At 52.4% G+C, this 26,163-nt stretch overlaps 2 protein-coding genes across 9 annotated transcripts; one reads left to right on the top strand and one right to left on the bottom strand.

Moving 5' to 3' along the window:
- Window positions 1–1,769: 1,769 nt before the first annotated feature.
- Slc30a3 (solute carrier family 30 member 3) lies at window positions 1,770–21,592 on the bottom strand. Of its 6 annotated transcripts, none has more exons than XM_059248670.1 (12): window positions 21,369–21,591; window positions 10,498–10,569; window positions 9,869–9,961; window positions 6,365–6,529; window positions 5,858–6,039; window positions 5,226–5,372; window positions 4,989–5,142; window positions 4,492–4,551; window positions 4,225–4,423; window positions 3,899–4,004; window positions 3,552–3,686; window positions 1,770–2,584 (listed from the first exon to the last, which is right to left on the bottom strand). In XM_059248670.1, exons 5-12 carry the CDS (start codon window positions 5,985–5,987, stop codon window positions 2,436–2,438), a joined length of 1,080 nt encoding a protein of 359 aa, XP_059104653.1. In that variant the 5' UTR covers window positions 5,988–6,039; window positions 6,365–6,529; window positions 9,869–9,961; window positions 10,498–10,569; window positions 21,369–21,591; the 3' UTR covers window positions 1,770–2,435. The 6 variants fall into 6 exon arrangements, with proteins under 6 accessions (XP_059104653.1, XP_059104652.1, XP_059104650.1 ...); XM_059248669.1 differs by lacking the exon at window positions 9,869–9,961 and adding an exon at window positions 7,008–7,143; XM_059248667.1 differs by lacking the exon at window positions 9,869–9,961.
- A 36-nt stretch (window positions 21,593–21,628) lies between these two features.
- On the top strand, window positions 21,629–26,116 carry Dnajc5g (DnaJ heat shock protein family (Hsp40) member C5 gamma). 3 transcript variants are annotated; one of them, XM_059248666.1, is made up of 6 exons: window positions 21,629–21,759; window positions 22,348–22,492; window positions 22,791–22,978; window positions 23,983–24,145; window positions 24,693–24,763; window positions 25,192–25,303. In XM_059248666.1, the coding sequence occupies exons 2-5, from the start codon at window positions 22,351–22,353 to the stop codon at window positions 24,737–24,739; spliced, it is 540 nt and encodes a 179-aa protein (XP_059104649.1). In that variant the 5' UTR covers window positions 21,629–21,759; window positions 22,348–22,350; the 3' UTR covers window positions 24,740–24,763; window positions 25,192–25,303. The 3 variants fall into 3 exon arrangements, with proteins under 3 accessions (XP_059104649.1, XP_059104648.1, XP_059104647.1); XM_059248665.1 differs by lacking the exon at window positions 24,693–24,763 and having other exon boundaries at window positions 22,348–22,463; window positions 22,765–22,978; window positions 25,192–26,116; XM_059248664.1 differs by lacking the exon at window positions 24,693–24,763 and having other exon boundaries at window positions 25,192–26,116.
- Window positions 26,117–26,163: the final 47 nt, after the last annotated feature.

The following is a 26,163-nucleotide window of genomic DNA, read 5'->3' as shown; positions in this document are numbered from 1 at the left end:
TGAGACGGAAAATGAGAAAGTGTCAGGAGCTAGCAAAGCATGGAGAGCAGCTGGGGCAGTCCCTGCAGCATGCCTGAGTGGGTGGACCCCCAGCCCTCCACCCCCAGCTCTAATTCCAAACCAGTCATTGGTGCCATCCGCTAAGTGCCCAGCCGGGCCAGGCTCCCAGCTGGATGTCAGTGAGGAGGCCTACTGTCAACATGTCCATAAACCTCATCTTGAAAAATGTCATGAAACCCGTGTGTGTTGCTGCAGGAAAATGTGTCCAGGACACATGTCAAAGCAGCTGACACCATGGTGCCTATAAAGGATCCCATTTATGTTATTATGTAGATATTGGTCTGCACACAAGGGTAACTGCTAGGTAACAGTTACTCCTGGGAGTAAGTACAGAAAACACTTCCCCTGAGTTGAACCCCAGTAAAAAATAACTTTAGGATAAAGTATTTCCCTTATGGGCTCACAGAAACATGAATGGACCAATGAAAATGACCAGGGATGCTGGGCGGTGGTGGCGCACGCTTTTAATCCTAGCACTCGGGAGGCAGAGGCAGACGGATCTCTGTGAGTTCGAGGCCAGCCTGGACTACCAAGTGAGTTCCAGGAAAGGCGCAAAGCTACACAGAGAAACCCTGTCTTGAAAAACCAAAAAAAAAAAAAAAAAAAAAAAAAAAGAAGAAAGAAAGAAAATGACCAGGGACTGGGATTTGGGCTGAAACTATGTCAACCCAGGGAAGAAGGGCCAGCTAACTCCTGCTGCTACAAAGCACAGTTCTAAAACCAAAGTGTAGAGAGTTTGCTTTTTTAAGAGTTAGCAGGATATGGTGGCTCAAGACTATAATCCTAGCACTTGGGAGGCAGAGACAGGATTAAGAGTTCAAGTTGAGACCCGCACCCCCCCCCCCGCCGCGCGCGCGCGCGCGTGTGTGTGTGTGTGTGTGTGTGTGTGTGTGTGTGTGTGTTGTGTGTGTGTATGTGTGTGTCTGTGTGTCTGTCTGTCTGTCTGTCTCAGTTAATAGAATTCTTGCCTCACACACATGAAGCCCTGGTTTTAACTCCTAGCAAGCACCTCACAAAACTTGTAGTAGCCCATGCTTGCAATCTTAGTGCTCAGGAGGTGGAGACATGTTTAAGGTTACACCTGGCTACACAGCGAGTTCAAGGCCAGCCTGGACTACATGAGACTGTTTTAAAAAATGAGACAGGTAGCCCATGCCTTTAATCCCAGCACTCAAGAGGCAGAGGCAGGTGGATCTCTGAGTTCAAGGCCAGCCTGGTCTACAGAATGAGTTCCAGGACAGCCAGGGCTGCACAGAGAAACCCTGTCTTGAAAAACAAAAAGAGAGAGACAGAGAAGAGAGAGAGATTTGTAAGAGTCTTTGAAATGTATGGTTTTTAAGACAGGAGAGTAAGAGTGAAGAAAAGCCCTGGTATTCATAAACACCCACACCCGGACACAGGACTTGCTGTCTTTCCCAGCCCTGCAGACACAGCACAAGGCCAAGCCCACACGGGCCCTGTAACTAACAGGAGAGTAACCTGGCCTGCTCTTAAGTGTGAATGTTCTCCAGGATCGCCTCCTGCAGCCCTGCCCTGCTCACAAAGGGACTCTTCCAAGTCAAAAGCCGGGGCTGAAAAGCTGGGAGAGGCTGATGGCCTCCATCCGACTCTATCCGAGGACAGGGACAGAAGCTGAGGGGCTTCGAGGGGCCGGGAGGGCTGCGGGCGGTCACTCCGGATCCCACCTCCGAGGAGTCAGAGCCCAGACATGCAGTTAGATACAAGTTTATTGGTGGAGCTGCAGTGGGGTCCTCCCCCCCACTAGGGGGAAGCCAAGGATACAGCACCAACAGAGGGATGGACAGACAGACCCCTTAATGGATACACAGGTAGAGCAGACTCAGAGACCAGCACAGCCACACAGGTACAAAGACACACAAGGCCACAGCACCAAAGAACACACATACACAACAGACAAAACCACAGGGTAGGACACAGGAACAAAGTGCAGGCTTTGGGGCCCCTGCATAGACAGAGCAAGGATCACGTGGGGAGGGGCCCCGATGACCTCCCCAGGCATAGGCACACGAACAGCACACAGACAGGCAGATGTCCCCAGCTAGCCAGCCAGCCTGCCACAAGGACACATGAATTTCACAGAAAGCATGACTCTCCAAGGCCATGTGGAGCGCGGATGGTGGGGCTCCCACACCCCACACCCCTAAACTGTTTACAACTATTCAGTCTGATCCCCCCCTCCCCCGACTTCCTCTCATACACACACACTTTGGTCTTGACCACAGGGGCTGGGGCTGGGGCAGTTGGCAGGTGGAAGGTGGAGAGAAGATGGTCCCTTCTGTGATGGGGAGGCAGGTGCTGAGGGTCCATGGTGGCTGAGTCTGGGTCTGGCAGTGGGGCCAGGGCGGGGCTGAGGCTCAGGCTTGGGTGGGTTCCCGGCAGTGCGAACACCGGGCCATCTCAGGCTGGTATTGCTCCACCTGCAGGGTGCAGCTGGAGAATCCAAACCGGGAATAGAGCCGCGATGAGGCTTCCGCCAGGACAGCTTCAGGGTCAGCGGTGGAGTCTGTGGGAGGGTGATAAGAGGCGCGGCTCAGTCTCTGGGGAGCCGGGCACAGCCGAGGGCTGTGATAAGGAGTGAAGGGGCCCGAGCACAGGACAACCCCAAAGGACTGAATAGGGCTTTTCATTTTCCTCCTGCATCACTGCATTATATGAACAGCGTAAAATTGTAAAGAAAACGTGAGGGAGACTCACTCCAATGGGCCGCGCTAACATCAGACTGTGCCCAGTTACCCAGTCCTTTCTGCCTTTGAGCATCAATATGCGGCTTGATAGTTCAGCAGCCACACCACCGTCTTTCCAGGACAAGCCAGATGTTAAGTATTCTGCCCCACTGTCCCTCTCGAGTTACCATCCAACATCCCACAAGTTATGATATTTTTGGCATCCAAATTGCATGCCTCTGATTGCTTCTCACATCTGGGAGAGACTCAAAAACCCTTTGTCAGCTCATGAGTCACTGTATATATATTTTAATAGTTGAATCATAATGTAGATATAATTTATATTCAGCTTTTTTTCCCTCAAGCATTATACCACAAACATTTTCCCTAGTTGCCATACAGGCTTCATAATCACCACTTTAAATAGCAATGTGATACCCTGCTGTGTGGAGCCTGCCACAATCACCAAACTACGTCCTGCAGGTACTGGTAACATTTTAAAGGTACCAGGTCCCCATGCGGCTTCAGAAACGGTATTGCAGTGCCCAGGCCTCCTTGTCTCCAGAGTATGTGTGTGCATGAGTATATGCACACGAATGTGTGTCAGAGAGACAGAGAGAGATCAAGAAAACCAAAACAGGCAGAGTATTTCATACGTGAGATCCCAGCACTCAGGAGGCTGAGGCAGGAGGATCTTAGGGACAGCCTGGGCTACATAGTGAGACTTGGTCTCGAACAAACAATGCCTCGCCACGCCCGGCTATCGCCACAGGTGGAAGCAGAGGGGCTGGGTTAGCCTTGACTCACCAATAGCCAGGTGTGCAGAGGCGACATGATAAGTAAGCGTCAGGGCCCACAGGTGGAGATCATGGGTCGCTCGGACTCCCGGCACTGACAGCAGTGTGTCCCTTACAGGTTCAAACCCCACGCTGGGAGGGGCACCTGCAACCAATGCCACCGTGTTGCCGCCAGGGCCCGTCCAGGAGCAGCCCCCCCCCCCCCAGACTCCACTCTCCCAGTCCCATTCTCCCCCACCCTGTTGACCCCAGGCCTCTTTCTCCCAATAGCCCTCCTGAACCAGCTTTCTCCCAGTTTTGGAGAAGGGGGTGGATGCCAAGGGAGCCCCGGGGCGGGAGCATCAATGTTGAATTCACCTTCCATGAGGATGCGGAGCACGTCTCGAAGGGTAGGGGCTGTGGATCCAAGGGCACAGATAGAGAAGAAGAAAGTACTGATTGGGTCAGCCGCCTTGTACTGAGGCTGTAGAGAGAGCAACACATCTTAGAGAAGGCTCTAGGGCCGTCTTGGCAAACAACCTGAAGGGATCCTGAGACTCTCGCGGAGGGGGAAGGAGACATGACCCAGAGTTGGGAGAGGCTCTGCGAAGCTAGAAGCTGAAGTGAATAAGTCAGAGGGTACCAGGAAAAGGGAGGTGGGATGCAGAATAGGGAGGGGAGACTGAGTAGCCTCCATACAGTACCTTGAAGTAGATGAGGATGGAGGCAACCAGGACCCCCAGGCTCTGAAGGAGATCTCCCAGTACATGCACAAAGGCAGCCCGGACGCTGGTATTTCCCAGGGACAGGGGGTATCCTTGCCCCTCCTCCAGTGGTGCATACCCTCTACCCCTAGATCCATGGCTGTGGGAAGGCCCAGTCTGGTGCAGCACAAAGGCCATTCTGAAGGAGAAGGAGAGAGGTTCAGCCGGATGTTGGCCTGTTCTTGCCCCTCCTCCAGTGGTGCATACCCTCTACCCCTAGATCCATGGTTGTGGGAAGGCCCAGTCTGGTGCAGCACAAAGGCCATTCTGAAGGAGAAGGAGAGAGGTTCAGCCGGATGATGGCCTGTTCTTGGCCTCCCCTCCGGCACCCACCTCCACCCATTTCCCATCCCAGAAAGCTAGCACTACCTCACAGAGAGAAGTTATGCTATTAGGGGCAAAAGATACTGGACATGGGGCCAGAGGTGGGGATTCGGGCCCTGGCCCTGCTATGTGAATAGTCAGTTGGTCCCCTGGCATATCTCTTACAGGATACTGGGAAGTAAACTAGTGTTTATGGATTGATAGACTCAGATAAGACCACACTGATAAAAATAGGGCTAGTATCCAGTAAGCCCTCAGCAAGTGTCTCCCGGCTGACTGTCTCTCTCCCAGGTACCCCCAGAGAAGCTCTACTATCCTGGAAGAAGGCCCTTGCTCTCACTCTAGACCCCACTTGGTGCCCACTCCACACTGGGACATACAGCATATTGGCGCAGACAGCGATGCTCGCGGTCAGCAGCATGGCGCCCGCCTCGATATGGTAGTCACTATGCAGCAGGCGGTTGAAGGCCAGGTACAGCAGGACGCCAGTGACCATCCAGAGGGAGATCACAGAGGCCAAAGCCCCCAGAGTCTCTGCGGGGGAAGACGGGTCAGGGCCCTGAGGCACGGGCAGGGCTGGGGGGTCGGGGTGGGCACTGAGTCATGCAGGGCTTTACCGGAGCGGTGCCAGCCAAAGGTCATGGTTCGGGTGGCTGGCCGAGAGGAGAGCCAGAGGGAGAAGAGGCTGGCTACCATGCTGCCTACATCTGCCAGCAAGTGAGCGGCATCGGTCATAATGGCCAAGCTGTGTGCCAAATACCCACCTAGGAAATGTGCAGTATGTGAGGTGTGGAAAAGAAAGTGGGGGGTGGGGGGTGGGGGGTGGGGTGGGGACACACCAAAAGGAGACCGGGGTTTTCTCGGGTGATAAGATTACAAGGATTTATTTTATTTTTCAGTTTTTCAGTTTTTCAAGACAGGGTTTCTTGGTGTAGCCCTGGCTGTCCTGGAACTCACAGAGATCCACCTGTCTCTGCCTCCCAAGTGCTGGGATTAAAGGCGTGCGCCACCACCCATCTGATTACAGGTAATTTTTTTCTAGTCTTTCCATAGTAATATATTTGATTTTCATAACAAGAGAATAGGGTTCTTAAAATGCCAGTTCACACAGAGCCTGGTCCACAAACGCCATGCTGGTTCATCCTGAATCCCCCCCCCTCCCCGCCCCCGTGCCCCTCCCCATGCCCCTCCCAGCTTGCCTGGCCTAGGAAGTACAGAATATGGACTGGAGGGGCGTCCCCCCACTTACCAACCACCTCCCCGGCCATGAAGATTAAGCACACAGCAGAGGCAGCATACAGTTGCCTCCGGGCCTGCTGCTTCTCGGGAGAGAGGCCTGACAGCGCCTGGGCGTTCTTATGGCAATGGCGGTGGGCCATCCCCTCAAGCTTGGGCTCCTCAGGAAGGGGCTCTGAGGGCTCTGTGAAAAGACTGAGGCGGGAGACAGGTTCACCCTCGAGCTCGACCGCAGAACTGACCTGGTCAATCCCTGGCTGACAGACCCGGTGCCTGCCTGAGCAGATGGGCCCATCTCTGCCCCTTTGCTAGACCCAATCACGCCCGGAGCTTTGCGGGCATGTGGGGGCTCAAATGAACACTCAAACCCGGGCTCTCTCTCCTTCCACACACAGGGCCACAGACTCCCATAGCTGCAAAGTAAAGTTTAATGTTTTAACGGATGGACGTGAAATGCAAGGCTCCGAAGGGAGAGCCCCGGTGGGAGCCGCACAGCCAGCAGGTGGGACTAGATACTGACCAAATCCTACACTACGAGAGGCACCCCAGGAACGGAAAACCAGCGGCCACTCTTCCTGAATGACGTGAGTTCTTGGTGAATGGAACAAATGCGGACTAGACACGATGGCACACAGCAGAAGGCGGATGTTGCTGCTGGAGCAATTCTGGCACTCTCAAATGAGCTCTAGTGAGGAGATCACAGAAACCACATGAGAAAGGCCTTGAAAATGGGGGGGGGGTGACAGAGACAGTCAAAGCACCAGAGGAACACGAAAGCAAGTTGGTATGAGAGCATGGTATCCACAAACCGACTTCATGCATCTCTCTTAGCTTTGCCCCAGTGCCTCGGTCCCCAAATCCTATCTATCATCCTTTCCTCTCAAGCCAGGAGATATAGGTGAGGTGCTTTGAAAGGGGAGTGGAAACTGGCGTGATGACGCATGTCTGCAGTCCCAGCACATGGGAAGTTGAGGCAGGAGGATCGAGAGTTGAAGGTTAGCCCTGAACACAGACCAGGGGAACAAGCAGGGTTGTCACAGGAGGGGGGTTTCCTGCCAGCTACATCTGGGGTGGTAGTGACAGCAATGGATTTGGAGTCCAGCCCATGTTACCTGAAGCCCAGGATGCTCACACATCCCTTGACAATAGGGATGGAGCCTTACCCAGGGATGCCACAGGCAGGACTCCAACTGACTGTGTTTAGGATCTGCTCTAGCCCAATCCTCACGGCCCCCACTGTCTTTCCGGTACCCCAGCAAGTTAAGGACAGATTAAAGGACCTCAACCCAGAAGACAGTCCTGAAATACAGGAGTAACATTATCCCTGTGGGAAAATGATCCCAGCAGGAGACGGGAAGGGGCACTGGCAGCCACCTGACTGCGGAGACCAGTGCTGAAGGGGTGAGCCGAGGTTGGGGGTATCCAGCGGTTATGGGGAAAGCTCAGGAGTGGAAAGGCAGGTGTATTTCTTAAATGAAAAGCCCCTTCCTAGCCTGAGAATGAGTGTGCATAATTCTGGTGTCCCCACAAGAGACAGGCAGGGCGATGACGGTGGCTTTAGAGACCCTCCCTGTTTGTTCCACGAGGAATGGCAAGCGGTAGCCAACACAAGGGACCCCAGTCTGGTGGGAGACAAATGCATAACATGGCTTCTACCAGGGAGAGGCTGGGGGGGGTTCTAAACAAATCACTTTGGGGCCCAGGGGAGGGAGTGACTGACTTTAATGGGGATGTAGAGGGCATCAGAGGAAGACACACGCCTTAGAAGATGCTCCTGACAGGTGGAATTACAATGACAAGGTATGCAGCTTGGAGTGTAAGTGCGGTGTTAGAAGGGCGGAGGAAAGGCGCTCGAGGGAAGGGTCCACTGGTGGACCGTGCACATATCTTCAGGTTGAAATGACCTTGATGGTGGAGTGCGGGAAAGAGGGCATAGAAGAGTCTAGAATGGGTCTGCCCGGATGCTCTGCCAGGCACAGCATCAGAGGAGGGTCAGGTAAACAGGCAGGGCCTCGGAAAATCCCGCAGGATCTGGTGACTAATGGTCATATGAGGATGAAAATGGTCCAGGGGATGAAGAGGCAATCTGAAGAGGAAACAGATGCTGGGCAGTTCGGAGTCTGTAGCCAGCCGCCTTCCTCAAGCTTGTAAGACGCAACACGACCAGCCACGGCTGCAGCCACCCATCAACAGGCTGCCCTTTTGTTTCGTATCAAGTGGGCACTAAAGGGGCCTCTGCTGGGGTGCGGAGGGTGGCTGCATTTTGTCCAGGGCTGGAGGCTGTTTCTCTCCCTGGCCTTCTGAAATCCCCCAACAAACAACAAAACGATATAACGTGGGGGCAAACAGTGAGGCCTGGGGTATTCCTTAGGCAAGTAAGAGGGGCTGATGCAAAGCCAAAGGGTATCGGGAGCGATGCCAGGGCCCCAGCTGGAGCCCCACAGCTGCCCACCACTGCAGTCCCCTGCGGAAAGAATCCTTCCTTCGTTCTGACCCCATTCCCCCACCCACTCAGGTTCAAGGCCCCCCTCCCAAGGAAAGAACTGGAAACACACAGAAGATCACAACGGAGACAAAAGGAGAGGGCTGGGAGAGAAATAGATGGAGGGAGATGGAAGAACAGAAAGCCAGAGACCCTGTCAAATTCCAGAGACAAACGGACGGCCAGACAAAATGGCCAGCGGAGGTGGCCAGGGAGGGCCTGTCGCCGTGGCCGCTCCGAGATGGCAGGGCAGACGGAGCCGGCGGCGGCGGGCGGCGGGCGCGGGAGGCCCGCAGGGTGCGGGGGAGGTTCTGCCGCCGCCCCCGGCCCGCTGTCCCGGCCGCTCGGCGCCTCATTTCACACCTCGCCGCCCCCGGCCCCGTCTGTGCGGAGCCGGGAATACCCCCCGCCGCCCAGCCCGCACCTGCTCCTTCCTCGCCGCCCCCTCGCTTCCTCGCGGCCGCCCGCTGAGCCCGAGCCGATCCCCGGAGCCGGTGCCCACCACTGGCCGCCGCTGGATGGGGGGCCCCGAGCCCGAGGCCTAAAGCCGGGGTTCCGAGGCCGGGAGGCGAGGCTCAAGGGGCAATGCGGACATCGCCGTAGCTGGCCCGCTCGGTCCGACGGAGCGGCGGCCGCTCGCTCGCTCGTAGCCCCCGCCGGCCGCGGCGGAGGCGGCGCAGGGGTCGGGCGGCTTGGGGCGCCGCGGCAGGGGACTTGCTGCACCTGGCCTCGAGAAAATGGGGTGTCGGACAGAGGCGGGACGGGGGCGGGGGCGGGCTGCGGCCGGCCGATCGGCTCGCGAAGTCTGGGGACCCCGGGGCGCTGGGGAGGCGGGCCGGGCCGGCGCTGAGGGAGACAACGAAATGGACCGATGGCACGAGTCCGGTGGCCCCGGGCCGGGAGCCAGCCCAAGTCTGTCCTACCTCTTCAATCGCAGGCCGCCGCCGCCGCCGCCGCCGCCGGCGCTGCTACGGTCTCCCGCACTCACGAGGCGGGTGGTCTCCGAGCCTCCGGTGGCCGGAGACGGCTCCATGTCCCCGCTGCCCCGGCCGTCTAGGCCGCACCGAGGGGGAGAGGCGGGGCCGGCCTTGTGCCAAATCCGAGCGGCCCGAGGACCACCCGGACTCCCCGCAGGGCCGTGGGGCCACCAGAGTGGAGGGAACTGCGGCGACTGTGGCGCTCGGAGTCCGAACTGCAGAGCCCGCGGCAGCGGGAGCCCCGCCCCACGTGGGGCGAGCTCCCCAAACCCCGCCTCCAGGCTCCGGAGTCTCTCCCTCTTTCTCTCTCCCACACTTAAGACCCGCCGCCTCCAGGACCCGCCCCTAAATCCAGAGACCCATCCACCGGGTCCCCCCCCCCCCCCCCGCGCGCCAAATCGTGGGGTGGGGTGGGGGAACCACCACGGTGCCCTGACACTGGGGTTCTAGCCCGCGCTCCATCTCCCCAGCCCCGCCCTTGCCCGAGTCCCGCCCACCAGGTTCCTGGCCTGGCTCTTCTCACCCAGGGACCCCTCTGGCACCAAACTTTTGGAAGGGACACTACCCTATGCATGAGGGCTTAGGGGCGTCGTCCCACCACCCAATCACTTTGTGGCTCTGGCCCCCACGCGGAGGCAGAAACAGGTGCCAAATCGATCTGGAGAGAAACAGAGAGAATCTGGGGTGAGCGGTGACACATTCCCAAACAACTCCAAGGACTCCAGCCAGAAATCCCACTGTGGAGGCTCTGGAATAGGAATTCATGAGCAAAATCTGCTCCCAAGCACTGTACCGCTAATTACCATTTATTTTTATACGGCGACTTCGGGTAACAAAAACCTTTCTGCTGTCCTTCAACCCATATATTATCCCCACTTCCCAGATACGTAAACTAAGTCCTAGACCCACGCAAGGTCATGTGACCTGGAACAAATGCCCCATCCTTTTCCCATCGGGATCAGATTACCACGCCGCCGCCGGGCTGGCAGCTGAAGAGAGTGGGTTCCGATCCCTCACAGAGGCTGGGGCAGCCGGAGGTGCACTGTCACCTCTCAGGGTCACCAGCCACTGTTTACTGAGGGAGGCTGCTTGGTCAGCCTGCCAGCACGTGACTCCTTGCTTGCCCACGTACTGTAACACCGCCTGGTGTGCTCATTTGGGGGAAGACTAAGCCCAGAGAAAGGAGTGACTTACAGCCGTCGGCGGCCAAAGCTCGAGTCGAAACCTCAGACGTTCAGTGCTCTCTACTCCACACACCTGCCGCCACTGTGGGATGAAAAGGGGAGGAATTGGGTTGTGCATTCTCAGCTGTGGGGTGCTTAGCCCGGGCAGTAAACCCACCAACCGCGTCCTTTGGAACACAGCGAGCCTTCTGAATTCAAGGTCCCGGGGATCGACACCTGCCCTCAACAGGCTTGTTCCAAACAATGAGATCGCGTGTGCACTTCCAAAAAAGCAAACCAAACCAAACAAAAATGAAAAATCAAAGAAAGCGTGAGCACGCCAGTGTCTGGAAGTGATGGGGTTAACCCGGGAGAGCTTCGCGGAGGAGGTGAGGCTTAAAACGGATTAGGCAAAACCGGCAGGGCAGCGGGCTGGCTGTTCCGGCGGGGGAGAGTGCGGCTAGGCTGGCGCCAGGTTTGCGGGGTGGCATGCGCGAAGGGATGGTAGTGAGTGGCGAAGCGGAGCAGAAAAGGGTCTGCATGCCTTTGGTGCGGGCCTCCGCCCACGCGCGCCCGAGGCCACTTTCCTCTGCACCCGTGCCTGGGCCAAAGGGGGCTCTCGCCTCCCAATCTCCCCTACAGTCTTGAGGGCCTCAGTTCTTGTCTCAGGACAAACCGAGGGGAAGCCCCGGGCCAAGGTCACCTCGCTGGCCCACGTCAGAGCCAGGGTGGAAATCATGTCCCTGTTCAGCTAAGCCACCCGGGGCCGTCGGTTTTCTAAACTCTCTGCCTGCCCTGGGGTTCCCCTGATTCCAATTGCGCTGGTGCTGGGGGGCGGGCAAAGAGCCATCCTGCACTCCAGAGACCGGGGTCGCCCCCAGTGGCCAGGGCGAGCTCCAGAAGGGGGAACCGGCTCCTAGGCACGCCTAGGCCGATGACGACAGCAGGGGACGTGACAACAATGGCTTCCTCTGGGATTTCCCTTCCTGGGCAGCCCGCAGCGTGCAGAGCATCCCCGACTGCCCAGGAGGGGGCGCGGATATTGGCACGTGCCCGACCCGCCACCGGGTGGGAAGCCGGCAGGCCTGGAAGTGAAAGGAACGTCGGAGAGGATGGATGACAGCCTCTCTGAGTGTCTGGCTGCCGAACGCGCCGCCTCCAGAAGCCCGGAGTGCCGGCAGTGGGAAGACCAACAGTTGCCTCCGCTTGGGAACCTACGTAAGGAAAGGTTGCCAGTAAAACCCGTGTTTGTGCCTGCTTCTCCGGGAGTCACCAAGAGGCCCTACCACAATTTTGCACAGGGTCCTTATGAACGACAGACCTGGGGGAATCATGCTGCACCCGGAGAGGATGTGGGAAGGCCAGTCTTAAGCTGGTGTCCCTCATGGAACTGTCAAGTTTACTCAACACAGCACCTCCTACCACCCTCTCCACGGCCGCCCTTGCTAGGGATTGGCGCTGAAGGAGATAGACAAGGCTCCTCTCCTAATGATTTCTAGAGTTCTTTTCTATGGTCCTTTGCAAAATCAGTGCGATATCGACTCATCCACATGTCCTACTACCTGGCCGTGCTCTGCCTCTAGCAATCTTCCCTAAGGTGACGGACTCACTGGTCACCTCTTAGTCCCAAAGTCTTGTCCCCAGGAGGACAATTCAGGGCCAGATTTCAGAGGGCTTCTGTTAGAACAGCCTGGAAGAAGCTGCAGGGGTATCCAGGTTAAAAATCCACCCTGGAGCAGCTCCCATTGGGAGAGGAGGCAATGAAGTCAGGATTAAAGCTGGGCACAGGCAAAATTTGCAATCTAAGCATGCTGCGCCCCAGCATCCCACTAGCGGCTGCCACATGGCTCTCAGTTAAGCCATTCCAAACAGCAGCGGGGCAGAGGAGGCGGGCTTTTAGTGGGTAATAAAGAGAACAGGAGAGCCTGAAGCTGAAATGTCTCCTCTGCCCCAGGGAGTCTTCCCGGGGCTCTTAACTAGGTCAGGTCACACACTCAACACTCTCCTGGCATGCTACTTTTTCTTCCTTATTGCCTACCCCCCCCCCCAACTGTAATTGTCAAAGGACTACTGATTCTTCACCTGGCTCCCGGGACATCATTCTCTTTTCTCTCCTACTTTGCTGACTGCCTGTCTTCTCTCTTCTTGTTGCCTCCTCCTCGTCTTCCCAATCTTTTTTACCCCCAGGGTTTCTCCATGTAGTCCTGGCTGTCCTGAACTCACTCTGTAGACCAGGTTGTCCTCGAACCCACAGAGATCCACCTGCCTCTGCCTCCCGAGTGCTGGGATTAAAGGCGTGCGCCGCCGCCGCCGCCGCCGCCGCCGCCGCCGCCGCCGCCACCACCACCACCACCACCTGACTAGTCATTTTCTCTCTTAGATCAAGTACAGGTTGAAATCCTTGTGCTGGCCTACAAGCCCGACACCAGCCTCATGTACCACTCCCCTGCTCCACTTCCCCAACTCTGGCCTCATGTGAGTCCCACAAGGCTACAATATGCCAGGCACACCCCTGCCACAGGACATTTGCACTTGTCCATATCTCTAACCGTAGTGGACTCTGTCAGATGGGCCAATGACCTATTTCCTCATCCCTTTTTATTGCAGCCATAGGGACTAAACCCAGGGCCTGTGCATGCGTGGAAAGTACTCTACCATCACTATGGAGCTACAAGACCGGCTAACTAGCCTACACCCTTTTACTTATTTTTTTCCCATTTTTGCCCATCAGAAGGTAAGCTCCAAGCTAGATGTGGTGGCATTTGCTTGTAATCTTAGCACTCAGGAGGCTGAGGCAGGAGAATTAAGAATTTTAGGACAGCCTGGGTTACACAGTGTTCAAGGCCACACTGGGCTGCAGATAGCAATCCTGTCTCGTTTAAAAGTAAAACAAAACAGGACCAGAATATTGGCTCAGCTGCTAAAAGTACTTGCCGCCAAACTTGACACCATGAATCCAATCCCTGACCCACATGACCAAAGGAGAAAACCAAATGCTACCAGTTGTCCCCTCACCTCCACACCAACACAGAGGTGCATGCACACATGTGAACACACGCACACATGTAAACACATGCACACAAAACAAATAAACATAAAAAATGGCTTTTAGCTCAAGAAACCAAAACAAAAGAAAAGAAGTTTGTTTTTTTTTGTTTTTTTTTTTTTTTTAGCTAGATACAGTGGCACACACCTTTGATACCAGCACTCTGGAGGCAGAGACAAGTAGATCTCTGTGAGTTTGAGACCAGCCTGGCCTATATAGTGAGTTCCAGGATAGCCAGGGTTATATAGTGAGATCCTGTCCCCAAAACTAAAACTAAAAAACAAAACAAAACAACAACAACAAAAAAAACCCAAAGCTTTTTTGCCTTTAATCCCAGTACTCAGATGGATCTCTACAAGTTCAAAACCAGCCTAGGGCTACACAGTGAGACCTTGTTTCAAAAAAAAAAAAAAAATGGGGGCTGGGATGAAGAGGAGATGGCTCCGTGGTTAAGAGTGCTTGCTGCTCTTCCAGAGGACCTGAGTTCAGTCCAGCACCCACATCAGACAGCTCACAGCTTCTGGAACTCTATTTCCAGTGGGTCTGGTGCCTTCTTCTGGTCTCTTGGGACACCTGTGTTCACTCATGTGCACATACCCACACAGATGCATACACACATACACATGAATAAAGATTAAAAGTAAATCTTAAAAAATTAAACAAAATGCTCCAAAAAAGAACATGAGCTTTGGAGCGCATATGTGTATACACACATATGTTAAATGTGTATATTTATTGTGTGTATGTATTTGGACACACGTGTGCCACTGTGCACAGGTCGAGGGTAGAGTTGGTATAGGAGTCAGCTCTATCCTTCCTCCGTGTGGGCGCCCAGAACTGTACTCAGGTCATCGGGCTTGGCAACAGGCACCTTAACCCACTGAGCCGCCCCGAGGGGCCCTAAGAGTTTTGTCTTTATCCCTGGCATCTAGACCAGCCAGACATAATAGCACTCAATAAACACGTGTTACAGGAGCTAATGGGTGTCTCTCGAGGCTGAGACTGGTCAATGAGACAAGGACTTTGGGGACTGGAGAGATGGTCCCTGCTGAGAACATCTACAGCTCTTACAGAAGGCCAGAGTTTGGTTCCCAGCACCCACATCAGGCAGCTCACAGCTGCCTGTAACTCCAGCTCCAGGGGTCCAATGCCCTCTGTGGCATCCTCAGGCATCCATACACGTGTAAAAACATCTATTAAGAAGGATTTGGAGGACTGGAGGAATGGTTCGGTGGTTAAGAACACTTGTTACTCCTGCAGAGGACCCGGGTTTGATTCCCAGCACCACGTAACGGTTCACAACCATCTCTAACTCCAGTTCCTGGGGATCTAATTGATGATAATTAATTAAGTAGGGATTTCATGAGATTCATGGAACAAGAGCAGAAAACAGCTGAGGAACAGCTGGAATGTGGTAGAGACTTGTTAGATGACTGGGGGACTATGTTAAGGCGATGGAAGACACTGAGTTTGGAGAGAGTAAGCTGGTCTTGAGGTGCAGAATTCATTGCCAGCCTGAAACACTCTGTTCTAAGGACCTGGGAGAAGGACACATAAAGGGGGTAGAAAGACACCAGGGACAATAAGCAAATCTCAGAGAAGAGTCTTTGATTTTTTTCTTCCTTCCTTCCTTCCTTCCTTCCTTCCTTCCTTCCTTCCTTCCTTCCTTTCTTTCTTCCTTTCTTCCTTCCTTCCTTCCTTCCTTTCTTTCTTTCTTTCTTTCTTTCTTTCTTTCTTTCTTTCTTTCTTTCTTTAAGATGGAAAGCAACTTCTTTGTTTTTGAAGTCCGAAGGAGACAGGACAGAATCATTACAATGATAGTAACAACAATAATAATAAAAATAAGCCAGGCAGTGGGGGCACACGCCTGTAGTCCCAGCACTCGGGAGGCAGAGCCAGGCAGATCTCTTGTGGGTTCGAGGCCAGCCTGATCTACAGAGCGAGATCCAGGACAGGCACCAAAAACTACACAGAGAAACTCTGTCTTGGAGAAAAAAAAAAAAAAAAGAATTCAGTCAAAACAACAACCCAAAGAGGTAGAAGCTGTCGTCCCCTTGGATGAAGCAGGCACGCTGTTACCCTTGCCTCAGATATACCATGGCTGGGGTCACAGAGCGCAGAGACTTGAAGCGGTCACTCTGACTGGAAACCCTCGGCCTCCTAGCCTGAGCTGTCTGGCTTTGGGAGGACAGAGGGACAAAGCTGGGCTGATGGGATTTCCTGTCCCCTGGAGTGCACATGCCTTCTGGGAGTCGGAAGGGGAAGACAGACATCATCACCCACGAGAGAACATGAATATCCACAGCTTTGGTCTGTCTCTAGAGGTAGATTTTATTTATGTGTATGTGTGTATTCGCCACATGTATGCAGGTGGCCACGGAGGCCAGAAGAGGGCGTCAGATTCTGTGGAGCTGGACTTACAAGGGGTCATGAATTTCCCAACAGAACTGCCGAGAACCAAACTCGGGACTCTGGAAGAGCAGCAAGCACTCTTTTTTTCCCCTCCTGGAGCTGAGGACCGAACCCAGGGCCTTGCGCTTGCTAGGCAAGCGCTCTACCACTGAGCTAAATCTCCAACCCCAGAGCAGCAAGCACTCTTAACCACTGAGCCGTCTCTCTAGCCGCTAGATGTAGAGTTTTTAATTGGATATGTGGTGGCTACTCTCGATTGTCAACTTGACTACATTTAGAATTCACTAAAACCCAAGCTGCTGGGTAGCACACCTGTGAGGAATTTTTCTTTTTCTTTTTTTTCTTTCTTGGTTTTTATTTACTTATTTTTAACTTTCTTCCAGAGGAGGAATTTTCCTTGACTGAATCATTTGAAGTGAGAAAGACCCACCCTAAATCTGGATCTCTTGAGATGGGAAGATCCTCTTAACCCTGGACCAAACCTTCTAGTGGCAGCTATAAAATGACGTGGAAGAAGGAAGCTCTTGCTCTTTATCTGCTTGCCCTCTCTCTCTCTGGCAAGTCCATTCCTTCACTGGCAGTAGAACCTACTTTTTTGGGATTCTGGTGTATACTGAAGACCAGCTGAGACATCCAGCCTCGTGGACTCAACTGGATTCTTAGACTTTGCATCCCGAGACAGCCAATGTTAGGATCGTCGTGAAGTAGAATAAAGTAGAAAAGACCAATCATTGGATACTGATTTATCAGTGGTTCCCTCACAGCACTGCTTGTACTACCTATTATTTATCAAGCCTGGCTTCACTGTACCTGAAACAGAATGACCTGGAGGAACAGCTGAAACAATGGGAATGGGTCGTTGCCCTTAGCAACCCAATCACTGCCACTCTGTAAAATCCTGCTTGCTTGGCCACCCCACCTGTGGTTTTGGAGTATAAAATGAGAGTACAAACTGCACTGGGTATCAAAGATTTCAATATCTTTGTTTGTTTGTTTTTCAAGACAGAGTTTCTGTATAACAGCCCTGGCTGGCTTCGAACTCACTCTGTAGACCAGGCTGGCCTCAAACTCACAGAGATCCACCTGCCTCTGCCTCCCGAGTGCTGGGATTAAAGACATGCACTACCACCACCACCACCACCACACTCCTCTAGAGAAAGCATCCTGACTAACACAGGGCAGAAACCATAACGGGCAGCCATTGCATAGACCCTAACTTGGGGTCAGGAGACTGAGTTTGGACACCACTGGGTGACCCTCAGCAGCTCAGTCCTTCTCTTCCAGAAATAACTGCTTCAGTTAGGAAATGAGATGAACAGGTTGGGGTTAAATCTCCATAGTCCTTTCCAGCTCTAAAACTGTAATTCTAGAACCTGCTTGTTAGATGTGACAAATTATGATCTCTCTCTGTCTGCAATTACATATGTTCCAGAGCATGGTATTTTAGGTATAAATATGTCAGTGTTTGCTGTCTTGTGTATGTGTGTATTCCAGTTCTATGACTAGTGTTTTTTTGTTTGTGGATAAACAAGGGATGCTTCACGGTTTCTTCAGAAAGGACCAAATGGCTGTGGGGATACAGTGAGCTCATTGACTCAAGGCATTATGGGAAGACAAAGAACTCAAGAAATTTTAACCTGTAATCATTCATTGACAAGGTTATTTTGTTGTTTCTTTTCCTATTATTATTATTATTATTATTATTATTATTATTATCATTAATATTTAGGTATTTCAAGACAGAGTTTCTGTTCTGGAACTTGCTCTGTAGACCAGGCTGGCCTCAGAGATCTGCCTGCCTCTGCCTCCGAGGTGCTGGGATTCTTCTTCTTCTTCTTCTTTTTTTTTTTTTTTTTTTGCAACTAGATTTAATTAAAGTTTTGGAATCAGTCCTGTGGGATAGCTCAGGTTTTTACAGCAGCATAAGAAGAAATTTAGAGGCAAAGGGATCTGTTCACACAGCTTGTTAAAATCAGAGCCAGAATGGAGATTCTGAGATCTAAAGGCTGACTTGCATGCTCAGCCTACTAGAGTGATGGGTGAGAAAAAAAAACCTGCTCGTGAGAAACCATCAAAAGAGCTGTGTTTTCTGGAAAGCAGAGCCTAGAAGCCTCAGGTCACAGCATGCCAGGCCCTCTGGCCTGCTCTATCCCAAGGCTCTGCAGCTGCCTATCTGCAGCATCTTCTCATTCAGAGCAGGGCTTCACAGGAATGAAAGGCTCTTTCAAGGGCAACGGAGATGAACTCGAATGTCAGAGGGCATGATGGATAAGAAGTAGTATTCTGTGCCGGGCGGTGGTGGCACACGCCTTTAATCCCAGCACTCACTCAGGAGGCAGAGCCAGGCAGAGCTCTGTAAGTTTGAGGTCAGCCTGGTCTACAGAGCGAGATCCAGGACAGGCACCAAAACAACATAGAGAAACCCTGTCTCCAAAAAAAAAAAAAAAAAAAAAAAAAAAAAAAAAAAAAAAAAGTAACACTCTGGATCCTCTGGCAAGATGTCCTTCCCAGGGCTCACCTCTGTAAAGCAGGGATGTGATCATGCCATCTCTAAGGGGCGTGGCCAAGGTCAGAGTGCTCTTTCATTTGACCAGCCGGCACTCATTGAACAGGTCCAGTATCCCAGGAACTGTATTAAGAGCTGAGGAATACTAAGACAGAAATAATGAGCCTGGCGGTAGTGGCGGCGCACGCCTTTAATCCCAGCACTCGGGAGGCAGAGCCAGGCGGGTCTCTGTGAGCTATGAGCCAGGCGTAGCTGTAGGTACTGGCGATACAAACCAACAAGGTTCCTGCCCTGTGGGCACTGTCACCCGAGAAAGTCAGACATTAAGGAAATGAATATGAAAATAATGATACATATACATGACCTGGCTGGTTTTGTGTGTCAGCTTGACACAAGCTAGAGTCATCAGAGGAAGGAACCTCAGCTGAGGAGATGCCTCCTTGAGATCCAGCTGTAAGGCATTCTCTCAATTAGTGATCCATGGGGGAGGGTCCAGCCCATGGTGGGTGGTTCCATCGCTGGGCTGGTGGTCCTGGGTTCTATAAGAAAGCAGGCTGAGCAAGCCATGAGGAGCAAGCCAGTAAGCAGCATCCTCCATGGCCTCTGCATCAGCTCCGGCCTCTGCATCAGCTCCTGCCTCTGGGATCCTGCCCTGTTTGAGCTCCTGTCCTGCCTTCCTTCAGTGATGAACAGCAATGCTGACATGTAAGCCTTAATAAAGCCTTTCCTCCTCAACTTGCCTTTTGGTCATGGTGTTTTGTTGTAGCGATAGAAACCCTAAGACAATACACTGATTACGGTGAAGGTTATGACGTAAGGAGGGAGAAGGAGAACCCAGTTTAACAGCCTGTCTGAGGAAGCGTGCACCTGAGACCTTTGGAGGATGAGATGTCAGGCATGGGAACCCTCCAGACAGAGGAAACACAGCGTCTTCACAAAGAAGAGACAGAAAAGAAGGGGAACAAATCCCAGAGCAAGCAGGACCATGGTTCCCAATGAGACCGGAGGAAGAGGCAGGGGTAGAGCCAGACTGGCCTGGGAAATTGAGGTAAGAAATCCATTGTAAGTTCACTCTGCTTCTAGTGCCTGGTCGTCCCCCTCTCCCCCGCCACACACACACACACACACACACACACACACACACACACACACACACCAAAAACACACACACACTAACGTGGTCAGCTTCAGCCTTTCCCATTGAGTTGGGTAACCTCAAAACTCCTCTGGCCCAATCCCACGGGCTTGGTGAGTAGGTTTTTTACATATAGACTCAGTTTGCCTAGGTGACCGACATTTCAGGGGTGAGTATTGGCTTAGGGCTTAGACCCTAGGAGAGACAGTGAACTGCAGCAACTGCTATACTAAAGACTAAAAGCTGTAGAAGGAGTGATGGACAGGGGTTATTGAAGAAAGCTCATCCAATGACATGGTCCGGGAGGCACTGAGAGCTCTCTCCTCAGCAAACGAAGCCAACACCACAAATACTGCCTCCTGTGAGGGATGACAAGAAGTCCCGCCAGGTAGACACAAGCGTCCCTTCCCATGTCTGTAGGGGGGGAGGGGGTGTAAAATGGTACCTTCGGAACCCCTCAGATAAGAAAGCTAATGATATGGACTAAGAGCTTCTAAAAATTAGTCAGTTTGGGGCCAGCAAGATAACACAGTGGATCGAACACTTGCCACAGCCAGGCAGTGGTTACACACACCTTTAATCCAAGCGGAGGTAGGTGGATCTCTGTGGGTTCGAGGCCAGCCTGGTCTACAGAGAGAGTTCCATGTCTCAAAAAAAAAAAAAAAATCTAAAAAACAAAACAAAACACTTACTACAAAAAAAGCCCGATGAGCTGAGTTTAATCCTGGAACCTATGTAAAGGTACACAGACATACGTGCAGGCAAAGCACCCATACACACAAAATAAATAAATCTTTAAAAAAAAAAAAAGGGGAGTGGAAAAATATGTATATTCAGGGTCAGTTAGATGGTTCACTGGGTGAAGGTGCCTGTCACCAAGCATGGTCACCTGAGTTCAATCCCTGGGACCTGCCTAACAGAAGGGGGGAACTGATCTCACAAGTTGTCCTCTGACCTCCACAAGCCTCTCTCTCTCTGTCTCTCTCTCTCTGTGTCTCTGTCTCTCTCTCTCTCTGTGTCTCTGTCTCTCTCTCTCTGTCTCTCTCTCTGTCTCTCTCTGTCTCTCTCTCTGTCTCTCTCTCTGCCTCTCTTTCTCTCTCTCTGTCTCTCTCTCTGTCTCTCTCTTTCTGTCTCTCTCTGTGTCTCTCTGTGTCTCTCTCTGTCTCTGTGTCTCTCTGTCTCTCTCTCTGTGTCTCTCTGTCTCTCTCTCTGTCTCTCTCTGTGTCTCTCTCTCTCTGTGTCTCTCTCTCTGTCTTTGTCTCTCTCTCTGTTTCTCTTTCTCTCTGTGTGTGTCTCTCTCTGTCTCTCTGTCTCTCTGTCTCTCTCTCTCTCACACACACACACACACACACACACCACATAAACGTTTAAATTTTTTCCTTTCCGTTGGACTCGATAGCTCCATTTCCACTACTCCATCCTTAGACAAAAAAATCAGAAATCTGTTCCAGGCCGTCTGTGAGCATTTTCCTGAAAAGGGTGAATATTCCATCAAGTAACAACTCCACACGCAATCTAGATTATATCATTACATTGTGGTTATCTCCTTATTACGGAAGCACGGTAGCGAAGGCGCTTTCGGAAAGGACCCAAAAACGTCTTTTTTAAGGGAGGGTGCCAACGATCTGTTACAGTTGGCCGGGGTAAGTGCCTCGATGAGACCCTCCCGAGGGGCGGAGGACTGACTTTCCCCAACATCTGACATGTGAGGTGAGTCTCAACGTTTGTAGACAAGCTTCGAGAGGTCAGGGGAAAATAAAAACGGACCGAGTGACGACTCGTGAGGACGATCCCTGCCCGTACCTCTCATCCGCCGGGTCACCAAGCCCACCGTTTTTTCCTGAGTGAGTTGAAGAGCCATGACGGTGATCGGGATGATCATGGACTCTCCCTGGAGAAAAGGGATGATGTGGAAGGGCTGTGCCTCTGCCCTGGGGGCTGGAAGTAACTGCCCAGCCCGGGGCCCGAGGGTCAGGCTTCTGGTGCCAAATAAGTCCCAGGCCCGGTACCGAGCTCTCCCCCCAGGGTTCTGCTGGGCAGTGCCAAAAAAAAAAAAAAAAAAAACGACTCCCTGCACCTACAAAGTGCGCACGCGCAGTTGGGCCACGGAACCAGCGGCAAAATGGAGCTTCGCACCCCCCAGGACGAAGGAAACGTGTGTGAGGTCTACCTGGCTTAATAGACCAATTCTGACGTAAAGAGCCAGGTGGAGGAGTCGACACAAGGCTAGGTTGTCTCAACACATGTGGTTGCCCTGGTTCCTCCTGGGGCCCCCAGGCCTCAGCCCCATCCTTTGGGACCTGATCACTCAGAGTGTACCCCCTGCAGCAGCTCCTTGTAGGCTTCCCTCTGTCCAGGGAGTCCTCCTGTCCTCACCAGTGTGGGCTCTGAGGGGTAGAGGTGAGATGGTTGGAGGCTGAGGGGAAAGCAAGTCTTTGGCCTCGGGCCCTGCTGGGGTCCTGAACCTGAACCTGACCACTCTCCCACCCCCCCCACCCACCTCACCCCCACAGGTGGGCTTTGTTCTGGCTGGGTTACCCTGGTCTTTCAAACCCAGGCACCAAGCTTGGGCAGGTGTCAGGGCTGTTTACTTCAGGTAAAGGAGCTTTGGACAAAATCAGCCTTTTTGTTATCTTAGACCTACCTCTCTAGACTGTGAGGTCCACGGAGGACACCGGGAAATGTGAGGGGAAGGTGTATCCTCCTTCGCGTTTGCGTTCTTCCGATTCAAGTCACGGGAGCCACTGACTACTGCCTTTGTAACTTTGTCCTCTTGGCGCAGAGCATGCCTCACGCAGATGACACAGCCCGGCGGCTATCCCAGACTGGAACCAGCCTCTATGCAGTGCTAGAGCTGAAGAAAGGTGCCCAGCCTGAAGAGATCAAAAGAGCCTACAGGTTCAGACTCTCACCTTCATTCAACCCTGGTATTTCCCCCCAGCCCCTTGACCATTATTGGACCCTCTTTTTTTTTTTTTTTTTTTTTTTTTTTTAAATCCTAAGAAGCTTTTCTTGGGCCAAAAAAGGCCACCCCTTCTTCACTGACACTGGAAGACATGTAGACCTTGCCTCCATCCTTTGTAGCTCATCTCCTGTAGCCCTTGCGTCATCTAAAGACCTAGCTCTGCCGTCCATCCTAACCCTCTTACCCCAGTCACCTCCTGCCCTCCCCACTGTCCTTTGGGTGTTACCTGGATAGGAAACTGGCCTTGAAATATCATCCAGACAAGAATCCAGGGGACACTCAAGCAGGAGAGTTCTTCAAAGAGATCAACACAGCCCATGCTGTGCTCAGTGACCCTACCAAGAAGAAGATCTACGACCAGCATGGCTCACTAGGAATATACCTGCTTGATCATTTTGGTGAAGAAGGCGTCAGATACTATTTTATAGCAAACAGTTGTTGGTTCAAGGTACACCATTCTTCCTATTCCCTCAAAAAGGAAGGAAGGAAGGAAGGAGTTGGAGGGGGCTAGAGAGAGGGCTCACAGTTGTGTTTTGGTTGTTTTTACTCTTTACTCTTTTGGGAGGCCCGTCACCCAGCTCTCAAAATAAATACATGGAGGCTTATTCTTTCTTATAAATGCCCGGCCTTAGCTTGGCTTGTTTCTTGCCAGCTTTTCTTAAATTATCCCATCTATCTTTTGCCTCTGCCTTTTACCTTTTTCTATTTCTGTATATCTTACTTTCTTACTCTGTTGCTGGCTGTAGCTGAGTGGCTGGGTGGCTGGACCCTGATGTCCTTCTCTTCTCTTCTTGTTCCTTGATCCCTTCTTCCACATTTCCGTCCTCTTTATTCTCTCTGCCTGTCAACCCTGCCTATCCTTTCTCCTGCCTCGCTATTGGCCATTTAGCTCTTTATTAGACCAATCAGGTGTTTTAGACAGGCAAAGACAGCTTCACAGAGTTAAGCCAATGCAACATAAAAGAATGCAACACACCTTTGCATCACTAAATGAATGTTCCACAGCATAAACAAATATAGCACACCTTAAAATAATATTCCACAACACAGTGGGAAGCATTTTATGCTCTTTTAGAGGACCTGGGTTTGATTCTCAGCACTCATGTGGTAGCTCACATTCCATAACTCCTGTCCCAGAGGATCCAGAGCCATTGTCTGGCTTCTGCGGGCACCAGGCATGCACAGACATACACAAAGACAGAACACCCACACATAAAATAAGAACAAGCCAGCTGTGGTAGCACACACCTCCGAGCCCAGCCCTTGGGAGGCACTGGGTAGCCTGGGCTACACAGTAAGATCCTGTCTGTGTCAATACAGGAAGGAAGGGAGGGCTGCCTTCTTCTCAAGACACATGCTTCTGTTGTCACTTTCTGGGTGTGAGGATGGAGGGGGACCTGCACGGAACAACAAAAGGAACAGGGAGACCATGGCCTCTCTCCTGTCTTGCAGACACTCGTCATCCTCTGCTGCCTTCTGACGTGCTGCTGCTGCTGCTGCTGCTGCTGCTTTTGCTGCGGAGCACTCAGTCCACCCCCCGAGGAAGTCACCAAGAAGCAGCAGCAGAATGTCTATTGTCAGCAACCGAACGTCTGTTCGCAGCCAAAGAGATCAGGTGGGGAGCAGGGGCAGGGATTGGGGTAAGGTGTGGCAGAGTGCGGGACCGGCGAGAAAGGCCCGTGAGACGGGCGGGCGGTTAGCCCTGAAATGTGAACGTTTCAAGTCTCACATTGGGGTCAAGAGAGACTGAGAAGGCAGCCGGTGTCCCTGACACTACAGACTGACTGTTGTGGTGTTGCCCCGGCCTTTTCCGATCCAGGGACTGGGGGAAACAGGCCTTGGAAAGGAAACAGCTGAAGACAAGTTCGCAGATGTGGTTTTATTGCAACTAGAAGGATGAGCTAGGGATAGAGCACTTGCCTAGCACGTGGAAGGCCCTGGATTCCATCTCCAGCCTTGGGGGTTGGGGGGGAATACATTGTTTGAGATGGTTCCCACCCCAGAGAGTTAAAAGTCTAAAATGGTACGTTGGCCGAAGTTCACACCTTGCCACCTGGTGATTGCCAACGAGGAACTGCGAGGTTACTTTTCTCATCTGTACACTAAAGAAATGGAGACAGTTGTTGCTATAGACATGCAAGCGTGTTATAATTCCACCCCAGGAGCACCCCAGAAAATTGAGATGGAAGATGAAGACAGTGAGGATTAGTAAGGACCCGTAAAGGCGAGTGAGGTATGTAAATGGAGAAACAGCAGTGGTTGCAGGATCAGAGAAGCCGGAGAGATGGCTCAGCCGGTAAAGACGATGGCCACCAAGCCTGAGTTTCACCTCTGGGACCCACGTGGTGCAAAGTAAAGACCTGACTCCTACAGAGTGTCCTCTGATCTCTGCACACATGCCGTGGCGCAAGAGCCTACCCTCATATACACACGTGCATATGTGTGATATGTTATATATGTATTATATAACATACACACATATATACATGTGTTATATATATATATATTTAAGGCATATACGGTACTTCAGATGGGTCATTATTGGGAAGTCTCCTCATAGCATCAACCACGCTACTTACACTCTTACATAGAGGCAGCGTGCTTTCAATTACCGGTGGTTATTCCTAATAAGGTTCCAACTGCCACTGTTTGTACCACCAGGTGCTAGCACAGTGACCGTCACCTGCCACGCAGCCCACCGGACATGTTGAAGAGAGAAGCAAGTAGCCCTGTCCTGACTCTGATCCTGACTTGACTCCTGTTCTTAAAAACAATCCCTGCTTCAGAAGCGATATGACAACATCCATCCTAGAAAGGGCAGCATCTCTGCCCTGGGTATGCAACTGAGCCTGTCCACACAGAACCTTCCACTGTTCTATCTGGCTCTAGCTCCCTTCCCATCTCTTATCCACATGAGACCTCAGGCTGTGGCGGCAGGCGTTTCCTAAAATCTTTTTCCAGTGCGTGCCTGGGTACTTGCCAAAGGAGGTCCCTGAGCCCTTGCTGATTGACTTTACCGAGACCCCGATCACTAAGCAAGGTGGCTCCTGTCCCGAGAGCTGGTGGACCAGTTAGTCCTCCTTTGTTGCAACTTTGTGTTCCAGGGACCTCTGGCACCAGCCTCATTTCTTAGCAGTACACCTCTGGGAGGCTGGTCACACCGTCTTCTGGTACCTCGGGCATTGGCATTGACACCCTATCCATAAGACAGCTTGGGAAAGGTGGGAGTGCATTTGAGGTTTGTGGCTCCCCTGGGACTTCAGCCCCGTCCCCACGGCCATTCTCAGCCGCGGTCCTGTGGACTGGCTGCGGCCCAGCCACCAGTGCCTGCTGCCTCCATTCTTCATGACACCTCACGTAGGCCGATCCCCGTGTATTTGTTCTTAACACAGGGCCATGAAATGTGCTGGGGACAGACTGTACTTGGAAGACTCCAGCCACGGTGTGTCGTGGGCTTGGCATCCTCTCTGTATCCTCTCTACCATTTCTTTTGTACTCATGTGGGATCAGGGCCTAGGAACACTCAAACCTTTCAGCCCTCATTGGAAGGAGGGCTAAAGAATATCAATAAAAAAGATCCGTCCAATTCCAGTGTATGTTGGACCCCAAAAAGACAAGTTGTGTGTGGGATAG

The sequence above is a fragment of the Peromyscus eremicus genome, chromosome 22 (assembly GCF_949786415.1).
Source record: "Peromyscus eremicus chromosome 22, PerEre_H2_v1, whole genome shotgun sequence".
In the NCBI taxonomy this organism is placed as follows: domain Eukaryota; kingdom Metazoa; phylum Chordata; class Mammalia; order Rodentia; family Cricetidae; genus Peromyscus; species Peromyscus eremicus.
Note: the sequence above shows the minus strand (reverse complement) of the source record. Positions and strands in the feature narration are given on the sequence as shown.